The sequence below is a fragment of the Nothobranchius furzeri genome, chromosome 16 (genome assembly GCF_043380555.1).
Source record: "Nothobranchius furzeri strain GRZ-AD chromosome 16, NfurGRZ-RIMD1, whole genome shotgun sequence".
Lineage (NCBI taxonomy): Eukaryota > Metazoa > Chordata > Actinopteri > Cyprinodontiformes > Nothobranchiidae > Nothobranchius > Nothobranchius furzeri.
In genome coordinates this window covers 38,368,841-38,382,423 of record NC_091756.1, presented here as the reverse complement: position 1 = coordinate 38,382,423, position 13,583 = coordinate 38,368,841, and the positions used below count along the sequence as shown (strand labels likewise).

Sequence of the window (13,583 nt, the reverse complement as noted above, 5' to 3'; positions counted from 1 at the left end):
TAATTATTTCCTCTTGAATTTTTCAGATTTATTATGCGCTGTACTCCTTTAACGCCCGTTGTGCTAACGAGTTGAGCATCACAGCCAATCAGAGGCTGCGGATAATTGAGTTTAAGGACATGAACGGGAACAGCGAGTGGTGGCTCGGGGAGGCCGATGGTGGCAAGCGAGGATACGTGCCTTCCAACTACATCCGCAAATCTGAGTACACATGAGCAAAACTTCCAACGGCTGAGCGAGCGCGAGAAAACAAAATACTGTAACTTATTTCTGAGCTGGTTTTGGTAGTGACCGACTAGTGCTGCAAAATCTGCTCCTGCCTATATTTATACACTTTTTTATTCATTATTTTTACTCACTGGATTAATGCGCTCCTGTTTCCAGTTAAAACCTGTGAATTGCCATATTGTCTGGTCCGAATGGTTTGGCTCTTCAGGAGATTGCAATGAAAAATGTTGGACCTTCTCATCACTGATGCACAGACAAGAGCAGAATTCCACAGTTTGAGGCTCTTAAGGTGGCTGCACGTTTGGAGTGTTGACCTTTGAAGTGTTATTTGAAGTAAAACAGGAACAGAGAACTAAATTACCATTTGCAAGCACTCCTTTTGAACTTCAGCAACTTCCTGTGAGGAAGGAGTATTATAGGCATATTGAACGCCTCCACATACTCCTCATGTATATTTACGGCAATTAAATTCTGTATATTTTGGGAATGTGATCCTGTGCCCGATGTAAAGTGATACTAGTTTGAATAAAAAACTGCTTAAATGAAAACCGAAAGATTTCTTTCTTTAACTTTTCAGGTTTTTTATGAGCTTTTACTTACATAAAGTGCACAACTTTCCATCCAGCCATCCATTTTCATCCACTTATCCGGAGTCGGGTCACGGGGCAGTAGCCTAAGGCGAGAGGTCCAGACTTCCCTCTCCCCAGCCACTTGGGCCAGCTCCTCCGGGGGAATCCCAAGGCGTTCCCTGGCCAGGTGAGACATATAGTCCCTCCAACGTGTCCTGTGTCTACCTTTAGGTCTCTTCCCGGTTGGACGTGCCCGGAAAAACTCACCAGGGAGGCATCCAGGAGGCATCCTGACCAGATGCCCGAGCCACTTCAACGGGCTCCTCTCAATGTGGAGGAGCAGCGGGTCTACTCCGAGCCCCTCCCAAATGACCGAGCTTCTCACCATATCTCCAAGGGAGAGAGCCCAGCCACTCTTCGGAGAAAACTCATTTCGGCCGCTTGTGTCCATGATCTTGTTCTTTCGCTTACTATCCAAAGCTCATGACCATAGGTGAGGGTAGGAATGTAGATGGACCGGTAAATCGAGAGCTTTGCCTTCTGACTCAGCTCTCTCTTCACCACGACAGACCGGTACAACGTTCACATCACTGCAGATGCAGCACCAATCCACCTATCGATCTCACGCTCCAGTTTTCCCTCACTCGTGAACAAGACCCCGAGATACTTAAACTCCTCCACTTGGGGCAGGACCTCATCCCTGACCCAGAGAAGGCATTCTACCCTTTTCCGAAACAAGACCATGGTCTCAGAGTTAGAGGAGCTGATTCTCATCCCAGCTGCTTCACACTCGGCTGCGAACCGCTCCAGTGAAAGCTGAAGATCACGTTCTGATGAAGCCAACAGGACCACATCATATGCAAAAAGCAGAGACCAGATCCTCAGGTCACCAAAACGGATTCCCTCCCTCCACACCTTGGCTGCACCTAGAAATCCTGTCCATAAAGGTTATGAACAGAACCGGTGACAAAGGGCAGCCTTGGCGGAGTCCAACTCTCACTGGGAACGAGCCCGACTTACTGCCGGCAATGTGGACCAAGCTCTGACACCAGTCATACAGGGACCTGACAGCCCGTATCAGAGGGCCTGGTACCCCATACTCCCAGAGTACCCCCCACAGGGCTCCCAGAGGGACGCGGTCAAACGCCTTTTCCAAATCCACAAAACACATGTAGACTGGTTGGGCAAATTCCCACCCACCCTCCAGGATCCCCCTAAGGGTATAGAGCCGGTCCAGTGTTCCACGGCTAGGACGATAACCACATTGCGCCTCCTGAATCTGAGGTTCATCAATCCGACAGACCCTCCTCTCCAGAACCCCTGAATGGACCTTACCAGGAAGGCTCAGGAGTGTGATCGCCCTGTAGTTGGAACACACCCTGCGGTCCCCCTTTTTAAATAAGGGGACCACCACCCCGGTCTGCCAGTCCAGTGGGACTGACCCCGATGTCCACGCGATATTGCAGAGCCGCGTCAGCCAACACAGCCCCACAACATCCAGAGCCTTAAGGAACTCTGGGCGGATCTCAACCACCCCTGGAGCCTTGCCACAGAGGAGCTTTTTAACCACCTCAGTGACCTCAGCACCAGAGATTTGAGAGGCCGACCCAAAGTCCCCAGACTCTGCTTCCTCACTGGAAGTGCACAACTTTGTACAATTTTAAATAAATTAAGGAATGCATAATTACTGAGTTTTAAACTTAACTTTTTGCTGAGAAATAAGTGAATTATAGTTATATTTTTGTTCAAATCTGGAAGATAACATAATGCACAACATCACACGATTCTACATTATGTTGGAGTATATGGTGTAAAGGACTCTCGGCTACCAATAAATTAAAGTTTAGCTCATTATCTGTACAATTGACTGAGCTTTAGCCTTTTTGTTTGGGTCTAGGTAGATAACCTGTGGTTGTTGGGGTCAAAAAGAAGGTTAATTAATCCAATCTTATATTAAAATCCAACCAGTTATTCATGAGTGGGACAGAACTGACTCAAGACAGTAAACATCTACATTTTGACCAAAAATCTCCCAGAATGCCTTGTGGCAAGTGATGCGGTTGGCTCTTAGCTACTATGAGACCAAATTTTAGGTCATTATCTATTTGTTTAGAATTAAATTGTACATTTTGAGCTCATATTAATTCTAAGTCCATGCAGCTAATATGTGAGATTGACTCGTTACATGCAAAGTCAGACATTTCAGCATTTATTGGTTATATTTGTGATGATTATGGCTTTCAGCTAATGAAAACCCCACAATCAGATTAGAAGTGTCACACTTGAATCAGCTAATGAATCCAAACACCTGCAAAGGGTTCCTGGGCCTTTAGATGGTCTCTCAGTCTAAGTTGGATTGCTGACATAAATTGACTTTTGCACCAGATTCTGATTTTTCCAGCTTTACCTGCATGTTTCCCTCTGCTCACCGAGAGTAAGAATCAGAATAAAATGTAGTTTGCCTTGGAAAACAACTTTATTGAAACGGCAATAATACCAAGCATTTACTCCCAGCCCAGCTTTGAGTTAAAAGTGACACCGTTCCAAACTCACAGCTGAACCTGCCAGACTAAAGTAGATCATTTCATGGGGTCTGTTACAGAGAATAGAGCCCGTGGCTATACATCAGACACAATTTGCATGGCTGCAGTGAGACTCACCTGCTGCAGATGAAACCATGTAAAAATAAATATTCTGCACTTTGTACTGCCAGTCTCTCAGAAACCCTGGTCCAACTTACAACCCTTCTAACGTACTGTAGACAAAAACATGCATGTTTTCATTTCAACATTTCCATCTTCTAACAGTTCCTGTTCTTAAATCTTCATTTTCATATTTAAAGACAATGGTTCTGAGTGTCAATCAATAGATTTACAAAAATCCTAATAAATCCCTTTTTGTTGAGCGCATCAACAGCATCACCAACATGACATCTCCTGCCCTGGTTCAACATACTAATCTCCCATTGCTCACGATAGAACTTCATTGGTGCAGAATCTCACATAACTACTGAGACACAATATCAGTTTGATCAGCTTGGTAAATAAACCACTTAATTCCATCTCTGAACACTATAAAATCTATATAAAACCTCTTGGCTCTATGCGTTTTCTATTGCAGCTTTACTAGACACACTTCTTTGCTCTGTGTTCTGGATGGCAGCTGTGGAGGAGGATGACGTGGAGCTGGATTTCTTCTCCATGGATCTGAAGGAAGTTGTGACGGTGGAAGATTTTTTCTGGACCGTCTGAGTGGTTTTCTTCCTCTTTACGTGAAGTACCTCCATGGCGTCCATGTTGATGCCCTGTTGAACCTCCTCACTTGTTTCCGTCTGCTCTGAGGATTGCTGCTGCTGCTCCATCTGCTGCTGGTGATGCAGCTAAAATTAAAAAAAACGAAACCAAAGAGTAAGCACTGTACTACTATTTGATACCTGTTACAGTTCTTTGTTAGATTTTCATTCCATACATACCTAAAAAGCAAACAAACGAATGGGAAAATTATATGAAATTTGAGTATCCACCTTGATCTTTTGTAACTGATGTAAAATAAAGATCAAATTTACAAAAAACTGAGAAATTTCACAATGGAGGACAAAGGGATTCTGGTTAAAAAGAGTGAGAGACTCCGCCCCTTTTGGAGCTATACAGCTCAGGTGGACGTCACAATAAAAACGTCATTCAGAGTTTAAACAGGAAACTGTGATTTTACAAGACTGAACAATTAATTAATATTAAACGATTGTATTTAAAATGTAATTATTTTTTGAGATTTTTCCATTTGATGATGTCAAATTTAAGATTTTAGATTGTAAAATTGTAAAAAAAAAAAAAAAAAGTAACCTTTTGTTATTTTCACAACATGTTTAGCAAACGCATAAATTATTAATGAAAAATAGAATTTCTGTTCTGGTTATGCCTGTTTTTACACTTCCACAGTAAAATCCACTCTCCATGCCGTCTCACCATCATCATTTGCTGATACTTTGCAATAGCCTCGTCGGTGCTAACCCCCTCCGCCAGGCCCAACTCTGCAGCCCTGCGAGCCAGCTCTGCCTTGTGGGAGCCGGGCGGGGTCCATCCCACTCCTCTGATCCAATTCAGGTCTGACTTGTAGTTCACCTGCAACGATTATCAGACCTGATTTAAACATGCACCTTTTCCCTTTGAACAACCATTTTGTAATCCATGCACTTACATCACTCTGCAGCCTGTAGGCCTGCTTGGCATGCTTGACGTTGAGCTGCTCGGGGTCACAGGTGTAGTCGTGGAGTTTGTTCCTGTAGGTGAGGTCACTGGCCTGAGCTTGGCTCTTTCTGGCCTGCAGGAACTCGGGCTGGTCCGGCCTTATGTTGTAATGGGATCGCTCCTCCTTGGACTGACGTGCATACTCCAGGTTGCTCTGGAGCTTGCTGGCTGCCAGAGAGTGCACCATCTTAGGGTCATCCTCCACGCAGCGCAGCCCCACCTGGTGGCCCTTGTCCTTCAGGTGAGACTCCTTGTAGCGGTACTGTTGAAGTAAATAAAGAACTCATTAGAAAACCCTGATTTGGTGTCTTTTTCTGCAAATTTGCAATTAGCACATTTTGGGTAAGGATCGTACATCACTGGCGATTTCTCTTGAGGCTCTGGCAGTTTGGAAGGGAATAGCATCCAGTCTCAGGTCACATCCTGATGTCTTCACCTGCTCTCCAGATGCTTTGTAGACTTTCTGTGTGGGAAATAGATTTTAAAACACAGTTATTACAGATATTAGCAACTGTGGGAAATAACTTATTGTTTATGATGGCCTTACATCACTGATCTGCTGAGCGTTGACCTTGGCTCTGACAAAGTCTGGGTCATCTGCATGTAAGGTGTATTTATGCATGTCATCATCCTTTCCAGATTTGTACAGCCTCTGTAGCAGATCCCAACCAGACACAAACCGTGCATCAGTTTCAGAATTCACAGCCATTGAAATAAGGTCATGCATTTAGCTGATTCATGTCTTCATACCTCACTGCAATGCTGATAGCTCATTTTAGCGTGCATAATATCAGGAGAGTCAGGAACCGAGGTGAACTTGAGTCTGTCGGGCAGCTGGCGATACTTCTTCTGCAGGACGAAACAGCACATGGGAGAGACTTGAGATGAAAAAAATGTTTATTTATTGTTATAATACAATCACATATTAGAATAAAACATATTTCAATAATTATGATAATATTATCTTTTAAACAGTTTAAATATATATATATTATTATTATAAATATTAATAATAACAAGATGCTGTTGCCATTTACTCCGACACCTGAGAACTTTGAAGCTCAGTTTTGATTTTAAATAGAAATATTAAACTTACAGTCATAAAAATAAATAAATAAAAAACTGAAATGTGGAAATAACAAAAATACATCTATGTAAAAAACCTAGCAATCCAAAAACATATTTCAAACAATAAAATATTTTGTTAAATTATGGAATTGTAGCCATTTTGGTCAAATCTTGAAAACAATTTGATCTCATCTGAACTTGTATGATATGACGTGATCTGTTGGTACTTGAACCATGTGTTGTGAATGACCTTTTGAGATGACATTTCTCACCTCACTGATGAGTTCTCCTGCCTTCTTAGCTGCCTCCAGCTGAGGTGCACCAACTCCATCCCAGGCCACTCCTTTCATGAAACTCAGGTCTGACTTGTAGAGTTTCTACGCAAAACAATGTAAGACCATTTGCATCACATTTCGCTTTGAGTGGATTTTTCTCCCGTGTGATTTTATCTCACCTCACTCTGTAGGTTGTAGGCTTTTTTAGCCCACTTGACCTTCATGTCATCAGGGAGCACCGTATACTCATGCAGCCTCTTCCTGTAGTCCTGATCGCTGGCCAGTGACTGGGCGTTCTTAGCCGCCACCAGATGGATCATGTCCGGGGTGAGATGGTACTGCCCGCTGGCTGACAGTGCATCCCTGCGGTACTTCTGGTCACTGGCCAGCTGACCGGCCTGCAGACAGTGCTGGAGGTGTGGGTCATCTGTGACACTTCTTACTCCGATGTGCTTCCCCTTTTCCAGCAGGTGGTTGTGTTTATATTTGTACTAAAGACAGAAGCATTATTTTGCATGGAATTATTTGTCCACACTACCACAGAACAATTTTTGTTTATAAACGATCTGATATGAACTTACATCACTGGCAATGCCTGTGGAGCTCTTAGCAGACTGGAAGGGGATGTCCTGCATGGTGAGCTTGTAGCCCTGAGCTCTCAGAGTGTGCCAGGACTCTTTGTATTTTATCTGCAGCAGGACAAATGAGCACTCCTCTTAAAACATCACACACACACACACACACACACACACACACACACACTACTGCACTGCAAACTGCTGAGCCGAATAGTACCTCACTGAAGTTGGAAGCATTGATCTTTGCTTGTGTGATCTCTGGTCTCTCAGTGGTAATGGTGTAGTTGTGTTGGTCATTTATCCCTTTTTCTTTGTACAAACGCTGTGAAAGGGAGAAACAATTGTCGTATGTTTTTGATACATCTTCTGATACTGAAGAAAAGCGAGAACAAACCAAATGACTCACTTCGTTTGTGATCTGATTGCTGAATTTAGCGTGGACAATGTCTGGGGAGTCTGCAACAACAGTGTGCTTGAATTTGTAGGGTTGCTGTCGGTATTTTTGCTGTTACAGAAGAAAAAACATGCTATTCAAAACAATAAGGGCCTTCATGCACATTTGCATGGCCAAATGTAAGAGAATACATAAATACAAATCAAAGATCATGTCTCACCTCACTGATGAGGTCTGTAGCCCGTTTGGACCCTTCAATCTGCAGAGAACCAGTAGCGATCCAGGCGGCACCTCTCAAGTAATTCAAGTCAGAACGATACAATTTCTGTGGAAATTAGACAAAAATGCATGAATGTACACACCTTTGAGACATCTATTAGAGCACTCCATTGCATGGCTTCATTTTATAGAACAAACAAGGTCCTAATTTGCACTTGAGCAGAATCAGACACATTTTTATGGGAATTTATAGAGCAAAAAGACAGAGTTGGTAAACACAAAAGGTGCAACTCACCTCACTCTGCAGCGCGTACGCCTTCTTAGCAGCCTGCAGGTTCATGTCGTCGGGCAGTGAGGTGTAGTTATGCAATGAAAGCCTGTAGTCGTGATCACTGACCAATGACTGAGCCTTTTTAGCATGAATGACATCCATCATGTCCATCGGCAGCTGATATTTTGAGAGCTCCTTTGCAGATTCCTGCTTGTACTTAATCTAAACAGATAGCAAAGGATAATATTTACAAACAGCAGCTTTTATTCAGATAAATTACAGCTAAGAAGCACTCACATCACTTTGTAGCCTGCTGGCGTGCACCGAGTGAGCAATACTCAAGTCATCCTGCAGTCCCTTAAGTCCAATCATCTTCCCTTTGGATTTCTCAAACTCTCCTTTGTACTTTTGCTGAAATTGAACAGTGACACAGCATCAGTGTATTGAACTGTTCTGGAATGCAAAGATTTTATTTGTGCTTGCATGAAACCTTACATCACTCAAGATCTCCCCAGATGCTTTGGCAGACTGGAACGGAATAGCGTCCAGATGCAGCTTGTAGCCTCCATCGCGTAACTTGTTCCAGGATTCCTTATAATGAGTCTAGAAGAGCATCATAAAGAAAACCCATGATCAGACACAGACTGATTAGCTGTTTGATGGATCCTAGTTTCTTCAAAACATAATCTTACCTCACTAATGTTTTTGGCATTGATCTTGGCTTGCACCAACTCAGGTAACTCTTTGTTGAGTGTGTAGTTGTGCTTCATGTTTTCCCCTTTCTCCCTGTACAACCTCTGCAGAAACACACGACAACCCAGATTACCACTTAAAAAGACTAATCCCCAGTTTTGGAGAAGTAGCCTCTTTTGTTAGTAGCAGGAAGTTTAATCAAAATTTAATCAAATTACAGACGGATTACAGGTTAAACTTACATCAACAGCCAGTTTATTGCTGAGTTTGGCCTGGATCATTTCTGGAGTGTCTTCAATGCTGGTAAACCTGAGAGAGCTGACATCCTGTCGATACTTTTTCTGGAGAAACATAATTTAACATAAAATATGGAGATGCATATATACTCTTCACACAGCAGAGGGCAGTAGGATCACATCAAATACCATAAAGTACTGTAAATTGTTATTCTGTTGAACTTAGATCGTGTTTTTTTACTCAGAGACATGGCTTTCATCTCAAATGTGTCAAATATCAGTTTTTAATGATTTTAATAACAAACTTTTTGACCCTGCACCCGTCCCCCCTCTCTGCTGTCCACTCCTCGTTCCCTTCTCTCCATGATTGATGTCAAGTTGTTGTTGTTATTGTTGTTGTTAGCCTCAACGGCAACATGCCGATTACCACTTGTGAGTCGCTTTGGACAAAAGCGTCAGCTAAATACATAAACATAAACATAAACATATTTTTGAAGTCCAACCAATTTCAAATAGCTAGGAGGAATTAATGCCCTCTTACAGGTGAAACTCAAAAAATGAGAATATGTTGCAAAAGTCCATTTATGTCAGTAATTCAGCTTAGACTGAGAGACCATCTAAAGGCACAGGAACCCTTTGCAGGTGTTCTTGATTCATTAACTGGTTAGAGGGTGTGACACTTTGAGTGTAGAATATTGAACCTTTTCACAATATTATAATTGTCTGATATTTTTAATTTGGGGTTTTGATAAGCTGCAAGCCATAATCATCACAGTTAAAACAAATAAAGACTGAAATGTCTGGATTTGCATGAAATGAGTCTGTCTCATAAATTAGTTTAATATTTTCAGATGAATTACTGCAATAAATGAACTTTTGCACCATATTCAAATGTTTCTAGTTTCACCTGTTAAAAATGTTTAGTCAGAAATATAAACAGAATGGAGCTTAGTCAGTTGCTGGATTTAAAAAAAATAGATATAAAATCCTGCTTAAAAGGAGCTCTGTTATATTTGTGTTCAGTGAATGTCATGGTCTGCATCCTGCGTCTCCCTCATGTGTCTCCTTGTGTTCTCCATCCCTCTCTAGGTTTCCCTTATGTGTCTCCTTGTGTTCCTCATGTGTCTCCTTGTGCTCCCCAGGCCACTCCAGGTATTTTCCCCTCAGGTGTTCCCCCAGGTTTCAGTGTCCCTGTGTTTCCCCCGCCCCCCTCCAGGCTCTCTAGGTTTCCCTCACGTTTTCCCTTTGTCACCTTTTTTCATTAGTCTTCTGTTGTGTTTTATCTTGTCAGTATTCTCCCTCTAGTTCAGGGGTGTCAAATATGCGGCCCGCGGCCCGGATCCGGCCCGCAAACGGGTTAAATCCGGCCCGCGAGATGGTTGTGTAAACTTTATTTTCATACTTTACAATGTAGAGTGAAAATAAACTTATCTTTGTGAGCAAGTTTTCTCTGTAATGAGTATAAATAAAACAAAGCTGCGCTCAAGGCTCACACAAGAACTTGAATCACATCCTGAATTTGGTCGCCACTCAGGATGTGACTTCTGATACTGATACTTTTTATTTATTTCAAATTTTCAAGTACACTTCAGGTGTTGTACTTGTACTATTTTGGATACACTGTCCTCAGGTTCCAGCCTTGTTTTATATTGATTGTATTAAAACAAAGAAAACAATCTGAAGTTGTTTTTAATTTACCGGTCCGGCCCACTTGGGACTAGATTTCTCGCAATGTGGCCCCTGAGCTAAAATGAGTTTGACACCCCTGCTCTAGTTCATTTTGCTCCCTTCCTCATTTTTAGGTCTGGTTTCCTCCCCTGCTCCGTTCTGCTCCTCCTCTGTTTATTGGTCTCACCTGTGCACAATTCCCTAATCACCCAGCCCCTGTGTATATAACCCTGTCTGCGTCTCAGTGTTTTGTTGGTCCATTGTTTGTGTCAGCGTTGTCTCGTTCCCTCTCTTGGTGTCTTGTTTTGGATATCTCCAGGTCTGCTCTTTAAAGGAGCACTTGGTCTCTAGGTCTCTAGGATTTTATGCATTAGGATTTTGGATTTATGTTTTTGGCTTCCGGCCCTTTTTGGAGTTTTTACTTTGGACAATTATCCCTAATGAAGGACTTTACTTTTTTTCTACAACTCCTGCCTTGTGCCATCCTGTTTACTGCAGCTTGGGTCCTAACCTCCCCCCAACTCACAGTGTGACAGTCATGTTTAATGATGGTCACCCCGACTGGAATGACCCTTAAATAACCGGGGGTATGAATAGAGTTTGCTGCCTCCAGTCTATAAATGTGTCACGAAAAAGATCTTCATGTTCCAGTCGCACGGCTTTATATGACATAATTTAGTGATGAGGGATGATTCAGCTTTAACTATTTAAAGAGTGGGTGACCTGAAGGCCAAATGACTCGTGGGTTAGCAATCACTACAATAAATGTGAACTATGCTGGCAACCATGGTAAATGTCCAAATTAGCTTTAAGTCATGTTTAATGAGGACATGGCAAATATATAATAATAGTGCATGAAGCATAAATGAAAATTATATGGCATAAAAACTGAAGCAATATTCTCATGTGTAAGTGTGGGTTTGCTACAATGAACAGTCTGTAATCTGTAAAAAAAAACTATTATTTAGACTATGACCATTATCCAATCATGGTGCAGTGATACTTCAGATTGAACTGTGAAAACTGAGTGTCAAATTAGCTCTGTCAGTAATATTCTGCATTAATTAACAGGCTAAAGCATCTAAAAGCATTTGTCTGACAGTGTTTTACCAATAAATATGACTTACTGAAATAGTTATTTTGGCTAGTTTGTTACCACTTTTATTTAAATGCAAAATAGCTAACATTAATACTAATATTCAAATGTGCAGTGCCATTTATAAAGTAACTATCACAGCTACAGAGGGGGCCATAGAGTTGCACATTACCTCGCTAACCAAATCTGCAGCTTTCTTGGCTTGCTGGACATCCAGAGACTTTGAAGCCTCCCACCCAACACCCTTCATCCAATTCAGATCTGACCGATACCGTTTCTAAAGATGGATGAGCACATGAAAAAAAAAACAGCAGTCTTGTTCATTCGCCCTTTCTGCAATGGTATGAATGTGTTAGTCAAGAGACGTACGTCGCTCTGCAGGTCGTAGGCCTTCTTAGCCCAGGTGACGCTGCGGTCAGTGGGCAGAGTGGTGTACTCATGGAGGAACGTCCTGTAGTTGGTATCGGTGGCGAGGTCCTGGGCCTTCTTAGCGTGGCTGATGTTCATCATGTCCAGAGAAACACTGGAAAAAAATTTCATTTAAAACCAAAAATTTTAGATTTTGTTCCATTTACTTTATATCCGACTGTTATTGTTTTGTGGTGACTGGTTTCCTTTTTTGCAACTACAAATGCTGATTAAGAAAGTTTCTGTGCTGTTTTGTGCTAAAAATCCCCAAAATATAGAAAACCAGGGGTGTGTCCAAGGTGTGGGCTGGGATGGCACCATCGACAGATATGTTTATAGGGTAGCACACGCCACCCTTGGAATCTGATTGGCCACCCCACTGAGTTAGATTTACTTTACATTGTCCACTAAAGTCTTAGGGTTATAAACCCCAAAACAACTGGTGGCAGCAATGCACCAAGGAGTAGATTGCTGAACAGCTAGACGAAGAAGAAGAAGGCCCAATCCCAAAAGTCGCAATTCCACACTTGCACTCTTCGATTGCACGATCCCAGCCAGGGGTTCAAGTGGACAGGGCTATTGAATTCCGGGCCTCAAGGGCCAGCATGCATTACGTTTTAGTGGTTTCTCTGCTCCAACACACTATTCAGTGGTTGAATCACCTGTGCAGCAGCTCATCAGGCTCTGCAGAAGATTACCTGCTAATTGAAATCAGGTGTGTTGAAGCAGGGTTAAAACCAAAACGTGCTGGATACCGGCTCTCTAGGCCTGGAATTGAATAGCCCTGGCGTAGGGTGTCTCAAGTGAGGAAGTTGACCAGGCCCCTTTTGCACCCTTGATCCGCACTTCACCCAAGTCTGCATCAATGTGGACTTGGGTGAAGTGTACTACCCACAATCCGTTGCTGCGGGAGCAAAGGCTTGAGTGCCTTTTCTGAAAATATTAATTTTCAAATAAACATTCATTTTAGGATGATTAACTGATGCTCTGAATATTTAAGACAAAGCAGCAATGAATGTGAATTTATTTCAAATAATTGTTTGGTTGTTTGTTTGAAAGTTGTTTATAAAGGATTTTTTTTTTTATTGTAGCGTAGCGACCAACATTCCAACATGTGTTGCAGTTGAAAACACAATGCTCCCGGTCCCAATTCAGCAAATATTTGCACAATTGTGTACCGTGCACTCGAAGCCTTGGTGCTGAAGAAGAAGAAAAAGAAAAAAAAGTAGAAAAAGAAGAAAAAAAAACAACATGACACTCACAAATTCACTAGAATGCAAAAAAAAAATTACTATTTTTTTAAAGAAGAATGATTTTGTGAGGAGTGATACCCCTCTCCCATCACCCAATAAATAAATAAATAAATAAATAAAATAAAAACTTTTTTACATTATAAAATGAAAATAGAAAAATACGAAAGTGCCCCATCTGGGCCACCCCGTTTTAAAATGCCTGAACACGCCACTGTAGAAATAATTCTAACCGTTACAGTTTCAGTGTTGGAGTCTCAGCATGCTGTCATATATCAGAGATCCTTGCCTGAATTTGTTCTTTGTATCCTTGTAGTTCTTCTTGTAGTGAAGGTCACTCTGAAGTTTGGTGGCCAGAGCAGAATGGGCCATCTGAGAGTCGT

The 13,583-nt window shown here is 42.1% G+C and overlaps 2 protein-coding genes across 5 annotated transcripts in view; one reads left to right on the top strand and one right to left on the bottom strand.

Moving 5' to 3' along the window:
* dnmbp (dynamin binding protein) overlaps nucleotides 1-782 on the top strand; it is a 62,284-nt gene extending 61,502 nt beyond the window's left edge. For all 3 annotated transcript variants that reach the window (XM_015963117.3, XM_015963115.3, XM_015963118.3), the window contains one exon: nucleotides 27-782. In XM_015963117.3, coding sequence (XP_015818603.3) covers nucleotides 27-215 — 189 coding nt within the window. In that variant the 3' untranslated portion in view covers nucleotides 216-782. The remainder of the gene's footprint in view (nucleotides 1-26) is intronic.
* A 2,472-nt stretch (nucleotides 783-3,254) lies between these two features.
* The window catches only part of nrap (nebulin-related anchoring protein), a 23,074-nt gene continuing 12,745 nt past the window's right edge, over nucleotides 3,255-13,583 (bottom strand). For both annotated transcript variants that reach the window (XM_015963121.3, XM_015963122.3), the window contains 20 exons: nucleotides 13,490-13,583; nucleotides 11,912-12,065; nucleotides 11,715-11,819; nucleotides 8,785-8,883; nucleotides 8,542-8,646; nucleotides 8,345-8,452; nucleotides 8,147-8,260; nucleotides 7,874-8,071; nucleotides 7,580-7,684; nucleotides 7,372-7,470; nucleotides 7,183-7,287; nucleotides 6,969-7,076; nucleotides 6,567-6,878; nucleotides 6,385-6,489; nucleotides 5,795-5,893; nucleotides 5,592-5,696; nucleotides 5,400-5,507; nucleotides 4,995-5,306; nucleotides 4,763-4,918; nucleotides 3,255-4,176 (listed from right to left, as the gene is read on the bottom strand). The exon at nucleotides 13,490-13,583 is cut by the window's right edge and continues 64 nt beyond it. In XM_015963121.3, coding sequence (XP_015818607.1) covers nucleotides 3,898-4,176; nucleotides 4,763-4,918; nucleotides 4,995-5,306; nucleotides 5,400-5,507; nucleotides 5,592-5,696; nucleotides 5,795-5,893; nucleotides 6,385-6,489; nucleotides 6,567-6,878; nucleotides 6,969-7,076; nucleotides 7,183-7,287; nucleotides 7,372-7,470; nucleotides 7,580-7,684; nucleotides 7,874-8,071; nucleotides 8,147-8,260; nucleotides 8,345-8,452; nucleotides 8,542-8,646; nucleotides 8,785-8,883; nucleotides 11,715-11,819; nucleotides 11,912-12,065; nucleotides 13,490-13,583 — 2,870 coding nt within the window. In that variant the 3' untranslated portion in view covers nucleotides 3,255-3,897. The remainder of the gene's footprint in view (nucleotides 4,177-4,762; nucleotides 4,919-4,994; nucleotides 5,307-5,399; nucleotides 5,508-5,591; nucleotides 5,697-5,794; nucleotides 5,894-6,384; nucleotides 6,490-6,566; nucleotides 6,879-6,968; nucleotides 7,077-7,182; nucleotides 7,288-7,371; nucleotides 7,471-7,579; nucleotides 7,685-7,873; nucleotides 8,072-8,146; nucleotides 8,261-8,344; nucleotides 8,453-8,541; nucleotides 8,647-8,784; nucleotides 8,884-11,714; nucleotides 11,820-11,911; nucleotides 12,066-13,489) is intronic.